Here is a 12,825-nt window from a genome sequence, read left to right on the forward strand (position 1 = left end):
GGCCCAAAATGTTCCATTTCCTTTTACTGTTTCATGGAAACAATACATTAATGTAACGTTTTTGGTTTGGAAAGGACCAATGTCTACTTTCTGTGATATTTTAAGGGAATACATTCCAGCCAGTGTTCTGAATGCACATACTGTATGTAGATGCTGTCCAAATTTAGATAATAACATTAAGAAGTTTTTTTAGGCACATATAATTTATTTAATTCCATAGTTGCACTTGAAACTAGCCTTATGCTTTGTAATAACTTCAGAAATCAGCTGAAAATTATCCAGATGTAGCCCATCCCTTATTTGTGCCCTGCATGCATGGGATGTCTGACCTGTGTCAAAAAGAAACAGTGAAGGTTCAAAGAAATTAATAATGTCACACTTTTATCTTGTTGTCCAGCCATGACCACTAGATTTCTGTGGAGGGCCCTGAGCCTGCTGGCCCTACTCTGCACCATCTCACGCTTCAGCTCCGCCGACAACCACCTGGACCCCTCAGCTCCAGAGCAGGGAGTCACCTTCAGCCACGTCTATAAAATCGACATCCCAGGGAGCACCAGCTGCAAACTGGAGCGCCTGCCAACCCAGGATGAAGCAGGTCATAAACAAAATTAAAAAGAGACAGAATGCAACTAAGAATGAGTACAAAAAGCAAGAATAGGAATATGAAAGTATGCATTATCCATTTATACAAGGCACTGATGACCAAAAACAGAAATACATGAATTAATGTTTTTTTCTGAGATCCTATCTACTGTATGATTTTATATGAACAATTGTGACCACACAATACAATTTAAAAGTCTGGATATACCTTACCATTCTCTTGAATGAGAAACTTTTGACTGTATTTAGCAATCAAAACTTTTGAATTCTGTCTTATTCTGTAGGTCTGCAGACAGAGACCACCGTGAATGGAGAGAATGACATCACTTTCAGACACAACCTCAGGCTGCAAATGCCCCAGTGTGACTGTACGGAGTCAGAAAGCTTCAAGTCTCTTTTGTACAGAGTTAATGGGTTGGAAGAAGAAGTCAACTACCTGAAGACCCAGTGTGCTCAGGGATGTTGTGGAAGAGGTGGCGCTGCAGGTAGGCTGAGTCACAACCATATATCATCAGGGAGCTGAGATGGGAAGTCAACCGTTGACCCAGAATTTATAGGGTGAACCAGAGGAAATTGTAGGCTGCAGCTGGGAGGGAGCTGCAGAAAACCTTATTTTACACCTTGACAACACTGTATTTGCTATGAGCTAGTTTAAATTACATCCATATGTAAAGGGATGTGATCAATAAAAAGTAAGTAAAGAAACAACACCTTTTCACCTTTCTCTAGGTGTGGACACAAGCTGTAGTGGCCATGGTACCTACCAACATGACACCTGCAGCTGCCTCTGTAACCCTGGATGGGAAGGCCCAGACTGCTCAGTGTCCTCCTGCCCTGACGAATGCAATGACAATGGCCGTTGTGTGGATGGGAAGTGTGTCTGCCATCAGGGCTATACAGGAGATGACTGCAGCCAGTTGTTGTGTCCAGACAACTGCAACGACAAGGGACACTGCGTGGATGGAAAATGTGTATGCTTCCCGCACTTCACTGGCGAGGACTGCAGCATCCAAAAATGTCCCAATGACTGCATTGGTAATGGCCGCTGTGTGGATGGGCTGTGCATCTGTGATGAAGGCTTCCATGGGGAGGATTGTTCATTAGGTAAGCTATACAAATGCTTAATATCACAGGGTTGTTGTTTTTTTTTAACCAGTATTATAACTTGATACATAATTGATGAGTATATCTAGGAGTGCCTAAAGGCCCAGTTACAAATAGGTGGTGGTAGAGTTCAGGTGCTCCACTGGTGTTTTGTTCTCAGGACTGTACATCAATTCCTCCAATAAAGACTTATCAAAAGGGGGAAAAGAAAGCAGTAATCTTGCTAACTGTCTGTAAGCCCGAGGAACTGATAAGTTAGTAGAGTAGAGTCAGAAAGTCTTGGAGAGAAATGTATCTAGAAAAGTGTTCAACAGTGTATTAAAGTCTATTTGCTCCTTGCATATCATAGATCATTCATGCAAGATTTCTCCCTGAGGCCAGTTCTTAGCCTTGCTACCAGCAATATTTCCTATCATGCAGCATAATAACTTTTTATAGCCAAGGCTTGAATTTAGTTTAACCTTCTTTATACAGTCACCTCTTTTGGTTAAACTGACATGACACTGTGAATTTGTCATTGAAACACTGATGCTACAATCAGCTAATGGACCATTTAAAACACTTTCCCCTATAGCTAAATTCACCATTATATACATTTCCATGCAACAGTATATCATTTAGTAAAAACCTTTAGAATATACTACATTCTTAACATGTACACTATTGCACTTGCTACGGCTGAACTGCTATGATCTGTTTGATTCATATTTCAGCATCCATAGCTCATCAGCTGATTGGCGATAGGTCTTTTTCACAGCTGATACTTTGACTGGTTAATGTGGGGATTCAAGTGTCCAATTCAGTCATGGCAGTGTGACTGTGAGCCAGCATGCACAGTACCAGGACCCTGAAACCAAAGCAGCTAAATGGAGAACAGCCATTATTAATTCTAGTAGTATTCATGCAGGTACAGAGCTTTCTCACCAAACAGTTCTCATCGTGCTGCTTTATGGATTAATGATGATGAATCAGTGTATAACTGTCATGAAATCCTTGTTTACCTTTTAACATTTATGAGCAAAACTCAAAGATTTGTAATCATCATTTGTTGGTTGAGAAGGCAGAGAAATTATAATTTTGAGTGGAAGACTAATTACTGTTCACAATCTGTATGAAACCTGAAATTGAGATGAACAGCATAAGTGTTGATTACTCCTCATTTTTCACAAGTTACTTGTTCCAAATACTGGCAGCCACAATGCAGAACCATTAACATGTTATGATATAAGTTACAGTGGGAGCAATCAGCTAGATCATTTCTGTAGAGAAGAGTTACCACACTATTGGTCTCAATGGAGCACAAAAACACAAAGTCCATAAAGTGATGTTACAGAGTGACGTATGTATGTGAGTTAGCCATTACAAATTAATGCTAATAAGCAACAGCTGATAAATCCATGACATTTAACCTTTTTAACCGGGAAAAGCAATAGTTAATGTGAGAAGCTACTGCCTGAATGTTTTGTACAGTATGTTGCTTTTTACAGTATAAATAAAAAAGAGCAAGGAGACATAAAATTATTCATCTCCATCAGAGCTTAGAGAATTAAGATATTCAACCAATCAGAAATCAGATCCAGAATAAAACTTAATAATTAACAATGTGCCATAAAGAACAGAACACTATTGGCCAATTCTAACAACAAACTAAGTTCTGTTAGAATTTAATTGGTAGAATTGATGTAAGCATCTTTGACTGAACCTACAGTTACGGCAGTTATCATACAGCCAAAGTGACCTACTTCTGTGGTATTCAAAGAATCTCTCCAAGAGTTATTTCAGATATAGCAGCTGATGGGGTCCTTTCAGTGAGCTGACCCCATCACCGCTGGTAGCTTTGACCTCAAGATAACTTATGACATCAGGTCACATAATACCACAGGAATAAAAGAGCGCCTGTCAGTCTTTTTCGGACTCCATCTAGCTTCAACCATGTAGAAGACTCATCACCTTTCCTGCTAAATGCACAGCTCACCAAACTACTATTGCTATACTGCCTGAGGAACAGAGCACACAATTCCATCTTTGTGGCAATTTCAGGTCAGACAAGCAGAAAGGTGAGCAGTGGCAGCCAAGCACAGACAGTTTCATTCACTAAGTTCACACTTCGAGTTTGTGACAGTTTCTAAGGAGATCTTGACGATTTAGCTGCAGGTTAGTGGCAAATAATTTGGCTTTGTCAAAGTGCTTTTCCCCACAGAATAAGCTTATATATCTGTCTGTACTTGTCTATGGCATTTCTTCTCTGCATTTAACCCAGAGTAGAGAGCACATACTTAAAAAAACTGAGATTTGATGCCACACAATCAATGTCAGGTCCTGAGCCACAATTTTAGAGACTAGAGTAGAGTGTAAATGGTTCAGTCTTCACAGTAGCAGGTCAAAACCTTGATGGTGATTTAGTTTCTTCAACCTGGGATTTGCTCTGCAGGGTCAGAGTATAGCTAACTTCGTGCTTAGGTGCTATTGAACAGATTCCAATATCAACAGTGGCACCATGTCAGAGGAAAAGTCAGGGAGGAAGGGAGAGTGGGAGGTAAGAAAAAATAATACATTGTGTTGATTCTAGGTGTTAGTAATAATAATGGTAATAAGCACTGGGAGAAGAGCAGCACAAAAGCAAAACAGTGAAGACTTTATTTGTTTTATGTGGCCGCTTGCCATTTCAACACCTGCATGATGGTTGTCAATCTGCTCCCTGGGTAATGACCTCTTGAAGTGATGTTTTAGTTATACTGTACATCTGGGATGGTTCTGCTTAATTCAACACTATCGATTATAGCTTATGGTGTTTTTTAATCTAAGGCAGATGTTAATGTTAATCCACCATATTATGGTGAAAAAAGAGGAATGTCTAGCAACCACATCTAATGAAGTAATCTGGATCTAATGATAATGATGAGATTATGAAAAGTGAACATAGTTAAGTTTTTAAAGCCACATCAACACAATGCACATGCTTTGGATACTTCTTACTGTATTCTCTTTGACTGTCTCAGAAATATTTCCTGTCATTTACGGCACATTCAAAGACAAAAAGATTCTGTTCAACATAACGCCCCCTTTGAATTTAGTCTTGGACCATATTATGTCAATTAGTTCAGAAATGTGATTCATGTGACTAATATATAAATATTAAAAACAGATGGAGAACTTGTTAAAATTATAGTAAACAGGAACATATTTTGAGCAACATTCATGCTGATACTTTTGTGCTCGCTCACTGCAGATTTAGTCTTAAAAGTTCAAACATGTTGCCTGAGTCATTTATTCCTTTTTTCAATCAGAGAATACACAAATCTTCCTAATGTTCCACTTTTTCCAATATCAACATGTTCATTTATTGACCCAAGCTGGTCTGAAATATTATTTAAGGGTAAAGATTGTTGATAGTCATGCCCTGAGTAGCAACAGGGGGATATTAGCTGCTACTGGATGGAAAAAGACTGCTGCATTTTGAAGGAAAACATTAAGCTTCCATACTTAGCTGTGTGGAACAGCGTCTAAACCTGATGTGAATTCTTTCCCTGCCAAAGTTATGGTGGACTCCTTCACCACCCATTTCACATTTTTCCCTTGAAATATGCTTACGTACTATACTTTACTTCTTTAAATCTACCACCACCTACCATATATTTTCCTCTATCATGCCCACAGAGTTCTTGTTTATAGAAAGCCTCACTCCACAGCAATGCTGACTTGCTGTCTTCTGTCTTTTGGCTGCTATTTTGTTATTGTAATCCCCCATAGTTACATACCTTCTTATTCGCCCCTCTGCCATATTTTCCCCATCATCTCCTTTGAAGAACTCTGCCCTTGTATTATACAACAATAAAATAAATACATATCTTTTTCCAGTTTCCATTCCTTTTGCTTGTTTCATGACTTTTGGGAGACAGGTAAGAGAGTAGAGAGGCTGTAAGGAAAAATGACACAGTAACTGCATAACACAAAGGTGTTGAAGAAATTTGTCCAACCTTCAAGGCAGCCACTGTTTTCATTTTAATGTGCTTTCACCTTCCAGAGACGTAAAACCTGCTGAAGTAATCTACATTTATTGTTAAAGTTGAATAAATCTTGTAATAGTGAGTTTTGAGAACATGTGCAATGGATTATGTTATTGATATTGGACAGCAAATGGTAGAAGAGTTGTGAAACCTGGCTTTAATTGAGTTTATTTTATTAGATTTGCACAACTCTTGCATGGACACAGGAACATGAAACTGTCACGGAAGCAATTGAAGCTAATAAATGGCATTTTTCTTTGTCTGTGTAATTCTTTTTTTTTTTTTTTTTTAGTCTTCGGTCCTCAGGGTCTGCGGCTGGTCCGGGTGACTGACGTCTCTCTCCTGGTCGAGTGGGAGTCTGTTCGTGGGGCGCAGTATTACACTCTGACATATCATCCCAAAGGTGATGAGAGTGCCCTGCAGCAGGCAAGTTTCTCTTTTTGATCTCATTCGTAGACATGTTAAATAAAGGATGTGGCATAAGACTGCACTTTTTAAACATCTGTGTTTCAACCCATATTATTGTAGGTTCGAATTCCCAACACAGAAAACTCATACCTCATCACAGGACTGGTTCCTGGGGTCACCTACATTGTCCATGTATATGCTGTCATCAAAGACATCCAAAGTGAAGCAGACAGAATTGAGGCTACCACAGGTGAGCACAGATAGCTGTGATTAGGACTGAAACAACAAATATTATTGAGGCCTTAAAATGTGTTTCTTTTGTCTAAATAACCATGTTTTCGAGCTGGTGAAGTGGAATGGAGTGAGGTGAAGTGTGTAGGCTTTAAATGTGTCAGAGACTTAGAGCAAAGGCAGACATGACCTATAAAAGACTCATGGGCAGGGGGGCAAGGTATGGCCTGAGGTATGGACGATTTAGTTAGATTTTCCTGGATTAAATGGTCACATTTGAGGTCAAATGTAAGTACATGGGTAATGAGGCATGAAAACTCTTAATGGCAGGCTCTTATTACACACAAGGGGGTATTGAAGATTAAGAAACAAAATTTTACTGAAAAATAGGTAAGAGTGTTAGATAAAGGCCCCCCTCTACATTTTGAATGTGGACTTTGTGAATTCATGCAATAAGAGCTTGGTCACCTAATGTCATTTCAGTATCACTTCTTGATATGAGCAGTCACATGTTTAAGACATATGTTCACACACGAATGGAAAGTCAGTTTCACCTATACTAGATTACTTACAGTGTCCATGTGTCAGATGAGGTTTCCCAATCAATAGTATATTTATTTTAAGCACTATGCTAAAAAGCAATGAATAAGCTAAAGCCTGTCATTACTAAGTGTTTCATCGAGTGCTGGTTTGTTCAATTTAAAGGTAATTAAGAGGAAATGGCTCTACGGATGTGTTTAATGGAAACGGGACTCACTAGCAGATGTGGTTGAGGACAGATGTGAAAAGAAAGAGTTTACTATACTAGGATTGGTTGGCGTGAGTGAGACAGACACTCAGACAGATGGAGGGAGAGATTGAGATCGACTCTAATATGTGGTTACATTGGTTAGCCATGGAAAAACGTCACAGGACATGGGATTCCCGTAAATGCATGAGAAAACACACCATCATCTGGCTTATGGTTGTGGGAGGCATACACTCATTTCACTGGTCACATAGTTCAACTTCAAACGATGAGTTTCTTCAAAAGAGGGTTTAAGTGAATGTTTCTCTTCCACCCCCAAGAAAAACACAATAGCTGACTTTTAAAATATGCTAATCCATTTTTTTCATTTAGTACCATTTGTTTTGTTTTGATTGTTCTCATTGTTCTGTCTTGTTCCACCATATGCTGCAAATCTCCACATCTCTCTAGGCTATTACTATATTTGAACTCTAGCTGTATGTGCAATTACATATATTTCATATACTTATGCCAAGAAATGCTGAATATACCAAGCGGCATGTGTTAAAATACTTAACTTATACTTTAAATATGTACTATCTGTGACTTCTGTGACATTAATGCTGGTCATGCTGAAAACAATAATTTAATAACTGTTTACATTTCTATGCAGTCACAAGCCAATTTTATTTAATAATTTCATTATGTAAGATTGATCATTATTTAAGTATTTCATAATCAGCAATCACTCAGTGTTAGCCTGTTCACAATTAAATACATTCAAATCTCAACTTACATATGTACAGTAGGACACAAAAAAGAGTCAGAACTTACTACAACTGATTGCAATTTTTTATATATCAGGACACAAAAACTCATAACTCTATATATATTTAAAACTTCTAATTTCTTTGGTTTTATTTACTTTATTACCAAAATGGAAATCCTGCTCGGCCTCCTTCCCAGAAAGCTCACATTTCAGGGTGATCAAGGACATGTGGGAGCAAAGCAGGGCAGATTCTTGCCAATTCAGGGGCTTTAACTCAGGATTTCCAGTTTAAGGATCATGTCTGTACTCCCTGTTCTCCCTTGCTGTCCATTTTTAATGACCTTGCTATTGCTATGAACACTTTTATCCTTCCCAGATGTATCCGCTATCAATGATATCCGAGTTCTTGGTCAGACAGAAGTCTCTATCGAGGTGGACTGGAAGAACCCACAAGCTGAAGTGGATCACTTCAGGCTCACACACACTGACCCAGCAGGCCAAGAGGAAGAAATGAACATCCAGATGAGTCAAGAGGCACGAACCAAACACACTATTGTGGGTAAGTAGTGATATAGATGAAACCCAATTTGGACAGAAGCCCTGAATACATGTAAAAACTAGAACATGTATAATATGTTGTCATGACATCATAAACTGATAATTCATGCAATTACTTGAGTATCATAACAGCAAAGACTGCAGTTTATTGCATATTTGCCATTTTAGAGTTAAAAGAAATGTGTCTTTCTGCAGGTCTGTATCCAGGGACAGAGTATCTGATCTCAGTGCAGGCCATCAAAGGAACCACTGAAGGAAAATCTTCCTCTGTCACGGGTGCCACAGGTCAGTATCAACACATTCAGGATCCATTTAACTTAATGTGGCAATGGGTTACTGTGCTTTAGAGGTGACCAGCACTTTGATAAATTCTATATTATTAGAGAGCACAAAATGGACCCAATGTTCCTGAAATGGAATACGGTCAAACAGAAATTGCATTTACACTGCATTTGTGCTACCACTGGCTCTTTCTGAATTGGATGACACTTAAAATAATAGATCAGCCACTTGTGGAACTGAAACACAGTGAGGATAGCCATATTCCACTTTCAATTGGGTGCACTATCAAAGATGGTCTCTTAGCCCCTTTACTGGCACCTATAATTCACCAGTGGTCAGGATTTAATAGGAAAAACACATAATCTGTCACACACAATTGTGACATATCACTTGATACAACCTGGTATTACCTTCAATACACAGCCAATGATAATAGCATAATAAATGAATGAATATATCCAGCAAGAGGTTCAATTATGGGTTAATGATGGAAGGCTGGAATTTATAACGTAATAATCTAGACAGGTTCTAATGTCTGTGGTGAGCATGGTCACTGAGGGGAAATATGATATGAATGGTATAACGACTACAAGATGCTCCCTGATGGTTGAGGTGAGAAGGTCTGTGATTTACAGACTCCATCTGGTAATGTTGGATTTTAGCAGTGTGGTATTGAATTATACGTGTTCGGTCTAACCGTGTTTTGGACCAGTTTTAGGACGTGAGGAGAAATTCATTTTAGAATTTTGCTCCAGCAGCTGGTCTTGACATTCAGTTGCTTAAAGTTATTATTTGACTTACAAATGGTCAGCAATGGCACGACAGGTCTTCAGTCATTGTCATTATCCTATTCATTTACACTTTCTTTTTTTACTTCTTTGTCTTTTTTCCCCTTACTTTCTGTCCTCCCTCACCTCTTGTCTCATCCACCCTGAGTGCTCACTTGATTCAAAATCAGTCTCTTTGTTTTTTTAGACCCTGAGGCAGCCAATTTAATGGTTTTTAGTCGTCAGTGTTAGCTAGGTATTTTCAAGACTCACCTCTCTTCTTTTGAAGCCAGTCAGGTACTCAAGAGCCTCCTGTCAGTGCTAATCTTTTTTTTTCTGTGTAAGTTTGCCACCTACTCGTGTGGTAATTGCATGTGAGTGTGTTAGCGTGTGTGCTAATCTACACCAGACAGACAGTGGCTTGTCTTCACTCCAGTAGCTGCAATCCTTCATTTTAGGTGCTGCACGAAAAGGCTTTTAGAGGTGATTGAAGAGGGATAGCCCTCAGTTCTGCTTGCCAGCAAGGTTGTGCTGGTTTCATGATGACTGGCATGGTGCAACAGTCACCTATTATCTTCCCAAACATGCTGTGTGCCTTGGGCCAGCATGGTTATATGGGGTAAGAGATAAAAAGAACATAAGTAGAAAATATGGAAAATACACAAATCGCACAGCAACTGTGGTAAGGGTACAGAGAGAAATCAGGGCGAGAAATGAGCAGGAATTATCGGAGAACACAAGTAAAATGCGGAAAAATGAGAAGTCAAGAAAGTCAGAATATAAAAATAAAGGGTCACACAGAAGCCATTTAGTGACATAATGCAGCTGTACATAATGCATTACTGTGTAGCTACAGTTGTTATTATGAAACTGAGCTTTCTCCTCAGAGGCTATAGCTGACTCTTTCCATTATAGACGCTTCATTGTAGAGAGATATTCTTTCATTTTCTCTTCACTTTTACCATCTGTCTTCCATTATTTCTCCATCTAAAATTCTTTCACATTTCACTGTGGTCATGATTGTTTAATCATATTTTGTAGTGGTCCCGCACTGTCTTTCAGTCTTATCTCTCTTGCTCACTGGTTTCACAATATGAACATTTTTACCCAAAATCTCACTGAAAAATACCCAGTTTTACGTGCACTGTACTTTGATCCCAACAAGAGAAAATAGACCCCTTGAATTAATGGGAAAGTGTGGGAATCTGTTTTATGCAAGATCACGCAGGCAAAATTTAAAACGTGTTTTTATTGACAACGCTGCATATGGTGTTGAATATGAAATTAGTATCCAGCTTGGCCTTGCAACTAGTTTAATATGAAGGCTGGAATGAACTGTATGCTGTATATAGCCACTGAATGGCACTGTATTTAATATTTATGGTTGACCTTCTATGTGTGCATCCAGTGCGGTGGCTCTATAAATCAGCCTCTCTCAGCCTGTGGTATGGGAAATAGTGCTGGCCTTACATCATATGCACACTCAATATGTACTGTCTGTGTGTGTTCCTGTGTGTGTGTGTGTATGTGTGTGTGTGTGTGTGTGTGTGTGTGTGTGTTTGATTCTCTGGGTGATTTTATGGTGTCCCTCCATTACCACCAGTTCCAAAGTAAAAAGATTCAGTGACAGATAACATTTCGGAAAACACCATAATCAAAGGAACCTCTACTTGAAGCAGACATTTCATTCTCACTAACGTGCCAAAAGATTATAAAGCGTATAAACACAAAATACCATGGCTGCTACTGCTGATTCAGATTCAATAAAGTCACCACCAAGGCCCACTTAACCGAAAGCAGATGGACTTGGCTTTGGAAGACGGAACGAATGTTGAGTCTTTATGTTATCTCGACACACTATAGCACCTCATTTGGTCCAGTGGGAGTACCCTGTCTGCTCAGGCTTGTCCATCAGAGGTTTTTTAAACTAGTTCTGTGCAGTTGACGCCAGGAAAATGGCAAGCAAAAATGTGAGAAGGGAGATTTTATGAAGACAGGAAGGAAGGATGCATGAAGGATTCATAAAAGGTCAAACTCAAGCCCACTAAATGAACTCTTCTTTCTCTGTTTATTAAATTGGTTTTGACAAACAATGAAAGTGTAGACTAATTGCTGCCTGGATATATGTGGATTATGTCTATTACATGTGGATATTGTACTGCAAGACAGATATTATGACAGAAAAAAAGGAATAAATTGTCACTGAACATTTTACTTACACTTTCAGTATCAACATTTTTTGCAGCATTATATTTAGCAGTAAACTGTAGTGTGCAAGAGACACGTTTGATGCGGTAGAAATAGCTCTATACGTATAGAGCTATTTCTGGGGGGGGGGGGTTCTGCCATTTATAGCTTTAGTGTAGTTATGTGTGTGTGATACAAAATAGTATCCTAAAAAGTTAGCTTTTTGCATGCATTAGTGTTTATCTTCAATATATATCTGTAATATACTACATGTACTGCTTATGGGTTAGGGTTAGGGTTAGGGTTTTCACGTGGGGATGACCTGATGACTCCTTGACATGTACAATATTTGTTACATTTGTATCATTTTTATCAATCATATTTGTCTACTTTGCGTCACGGTTACACATTATTGTTTGCTTTATACAGTGTTGCTATATCCTTAAAAAAACTCTTGTTCTGTGAATTAAAGCCCTAAGCAAGGCAGTCACGAAGACTTAAGAGTTGCTTACAGTACAAATAAATTATTGGACAAACATAAAAATATTTTAAAAAATCCTGTGGCCAGGGGACTTCACCACATACTGTAACATACATCATTTCACACCTGACATACTGTAGTCTCTAAAAGAATGCCAACTTATTGACACATATTTTCCCTTGGCTCCATCCACAGACACACTGTATGGCTTCCACTGTACAGTAAAGCTGTGAGGCTGTAAATGAAAAGACGGCCTGTTATTGTGCGCCTTGTGGTCGAAAAAAGCCTCTGTGGAAATGCCAGCCATAATGGATAAGCTGTTTTCCAAATGGACAAAGCCACAACTCATATTGTGTAGCCCAGTAGCCACTGTCGCTACACAGCTAGTGGGGTAGAACGTCTGGTTTAACTAGATCCATCATATTCTGTAACTACACAGCGAATGCAGGCATCCCCTGAAAGTCGTAGTTCTTGGAAAAACATCTAATAACATATAGAACACATCAGACAGCCGAGACAGCAGCTATACGGAATATACAGAGCAAAAGGAGGTGTACTTCTTTTTTGAGAGGTTAACAAACAAGCAATAAGGGATCTTATATCCTGAAGGAGAACAAGGCATTGTATAAATATAATCTTTAGTTAGACGGGTGCAAGCCAATTAACAATTTGAACCAGGAGCAGACTCTGCTTCAAGCTGT

At 38.9% G+C, this 12,825-nt stretch overlaps 1 protein-coding gene across 1 annotated transcript in view; it reads left to right on the plus strand.

Annotated features, from left to right (window-relative positions):
* The first annotated feature begins 399 nt into the window (after positions 1-399).
* tnn (tenascin N) overlaps positions 400-12,825 on the plus strand; it is a 29,259-nt gene continuing 16,833 nt past the window's right edge. The window contains exons 1-7 of the mRNA XM_053330720.1: positions 400-595; positions 888-1,088; positions 1,333-1,707; positions 6,007-6,140; positions 6,243-6,372; positions 8,226-8,408; positions 8,603-8,692. Of these exons, the coding sequence (XP_053186695.1) occupies positions 400-595; positions 888-1,088; positions 1,333-1,707; positions 6,007-6,140; positions 6,243-6,372; positions 8,226-8,408; positions 8,603-8,692 (1,309 nt within the window). The remainder of the gene's footprint in view (positions 596-887; positions 1,089-1,332; positions 1,708-6,006; positions 6,141-6,242; positions 6,373-8,225; positions 8,409-8,602; positions 8,693-12,825) is intronic.

Source organism: Scomber japonicus, chromosome 12, assembly GCF_027409825.1.
Source record: "Scomber japonicus isolate fScoJap1 chromosome 12, fScoJap1.pri, whole genome shotgun sequence".
In the NCBI taxonomy this organism is placed as follows: Eukaryota; Metazoa; Chordata; class Actinopteri; order Scombriformes; family Scombridae; genus Scomber; species Scomber japonicus.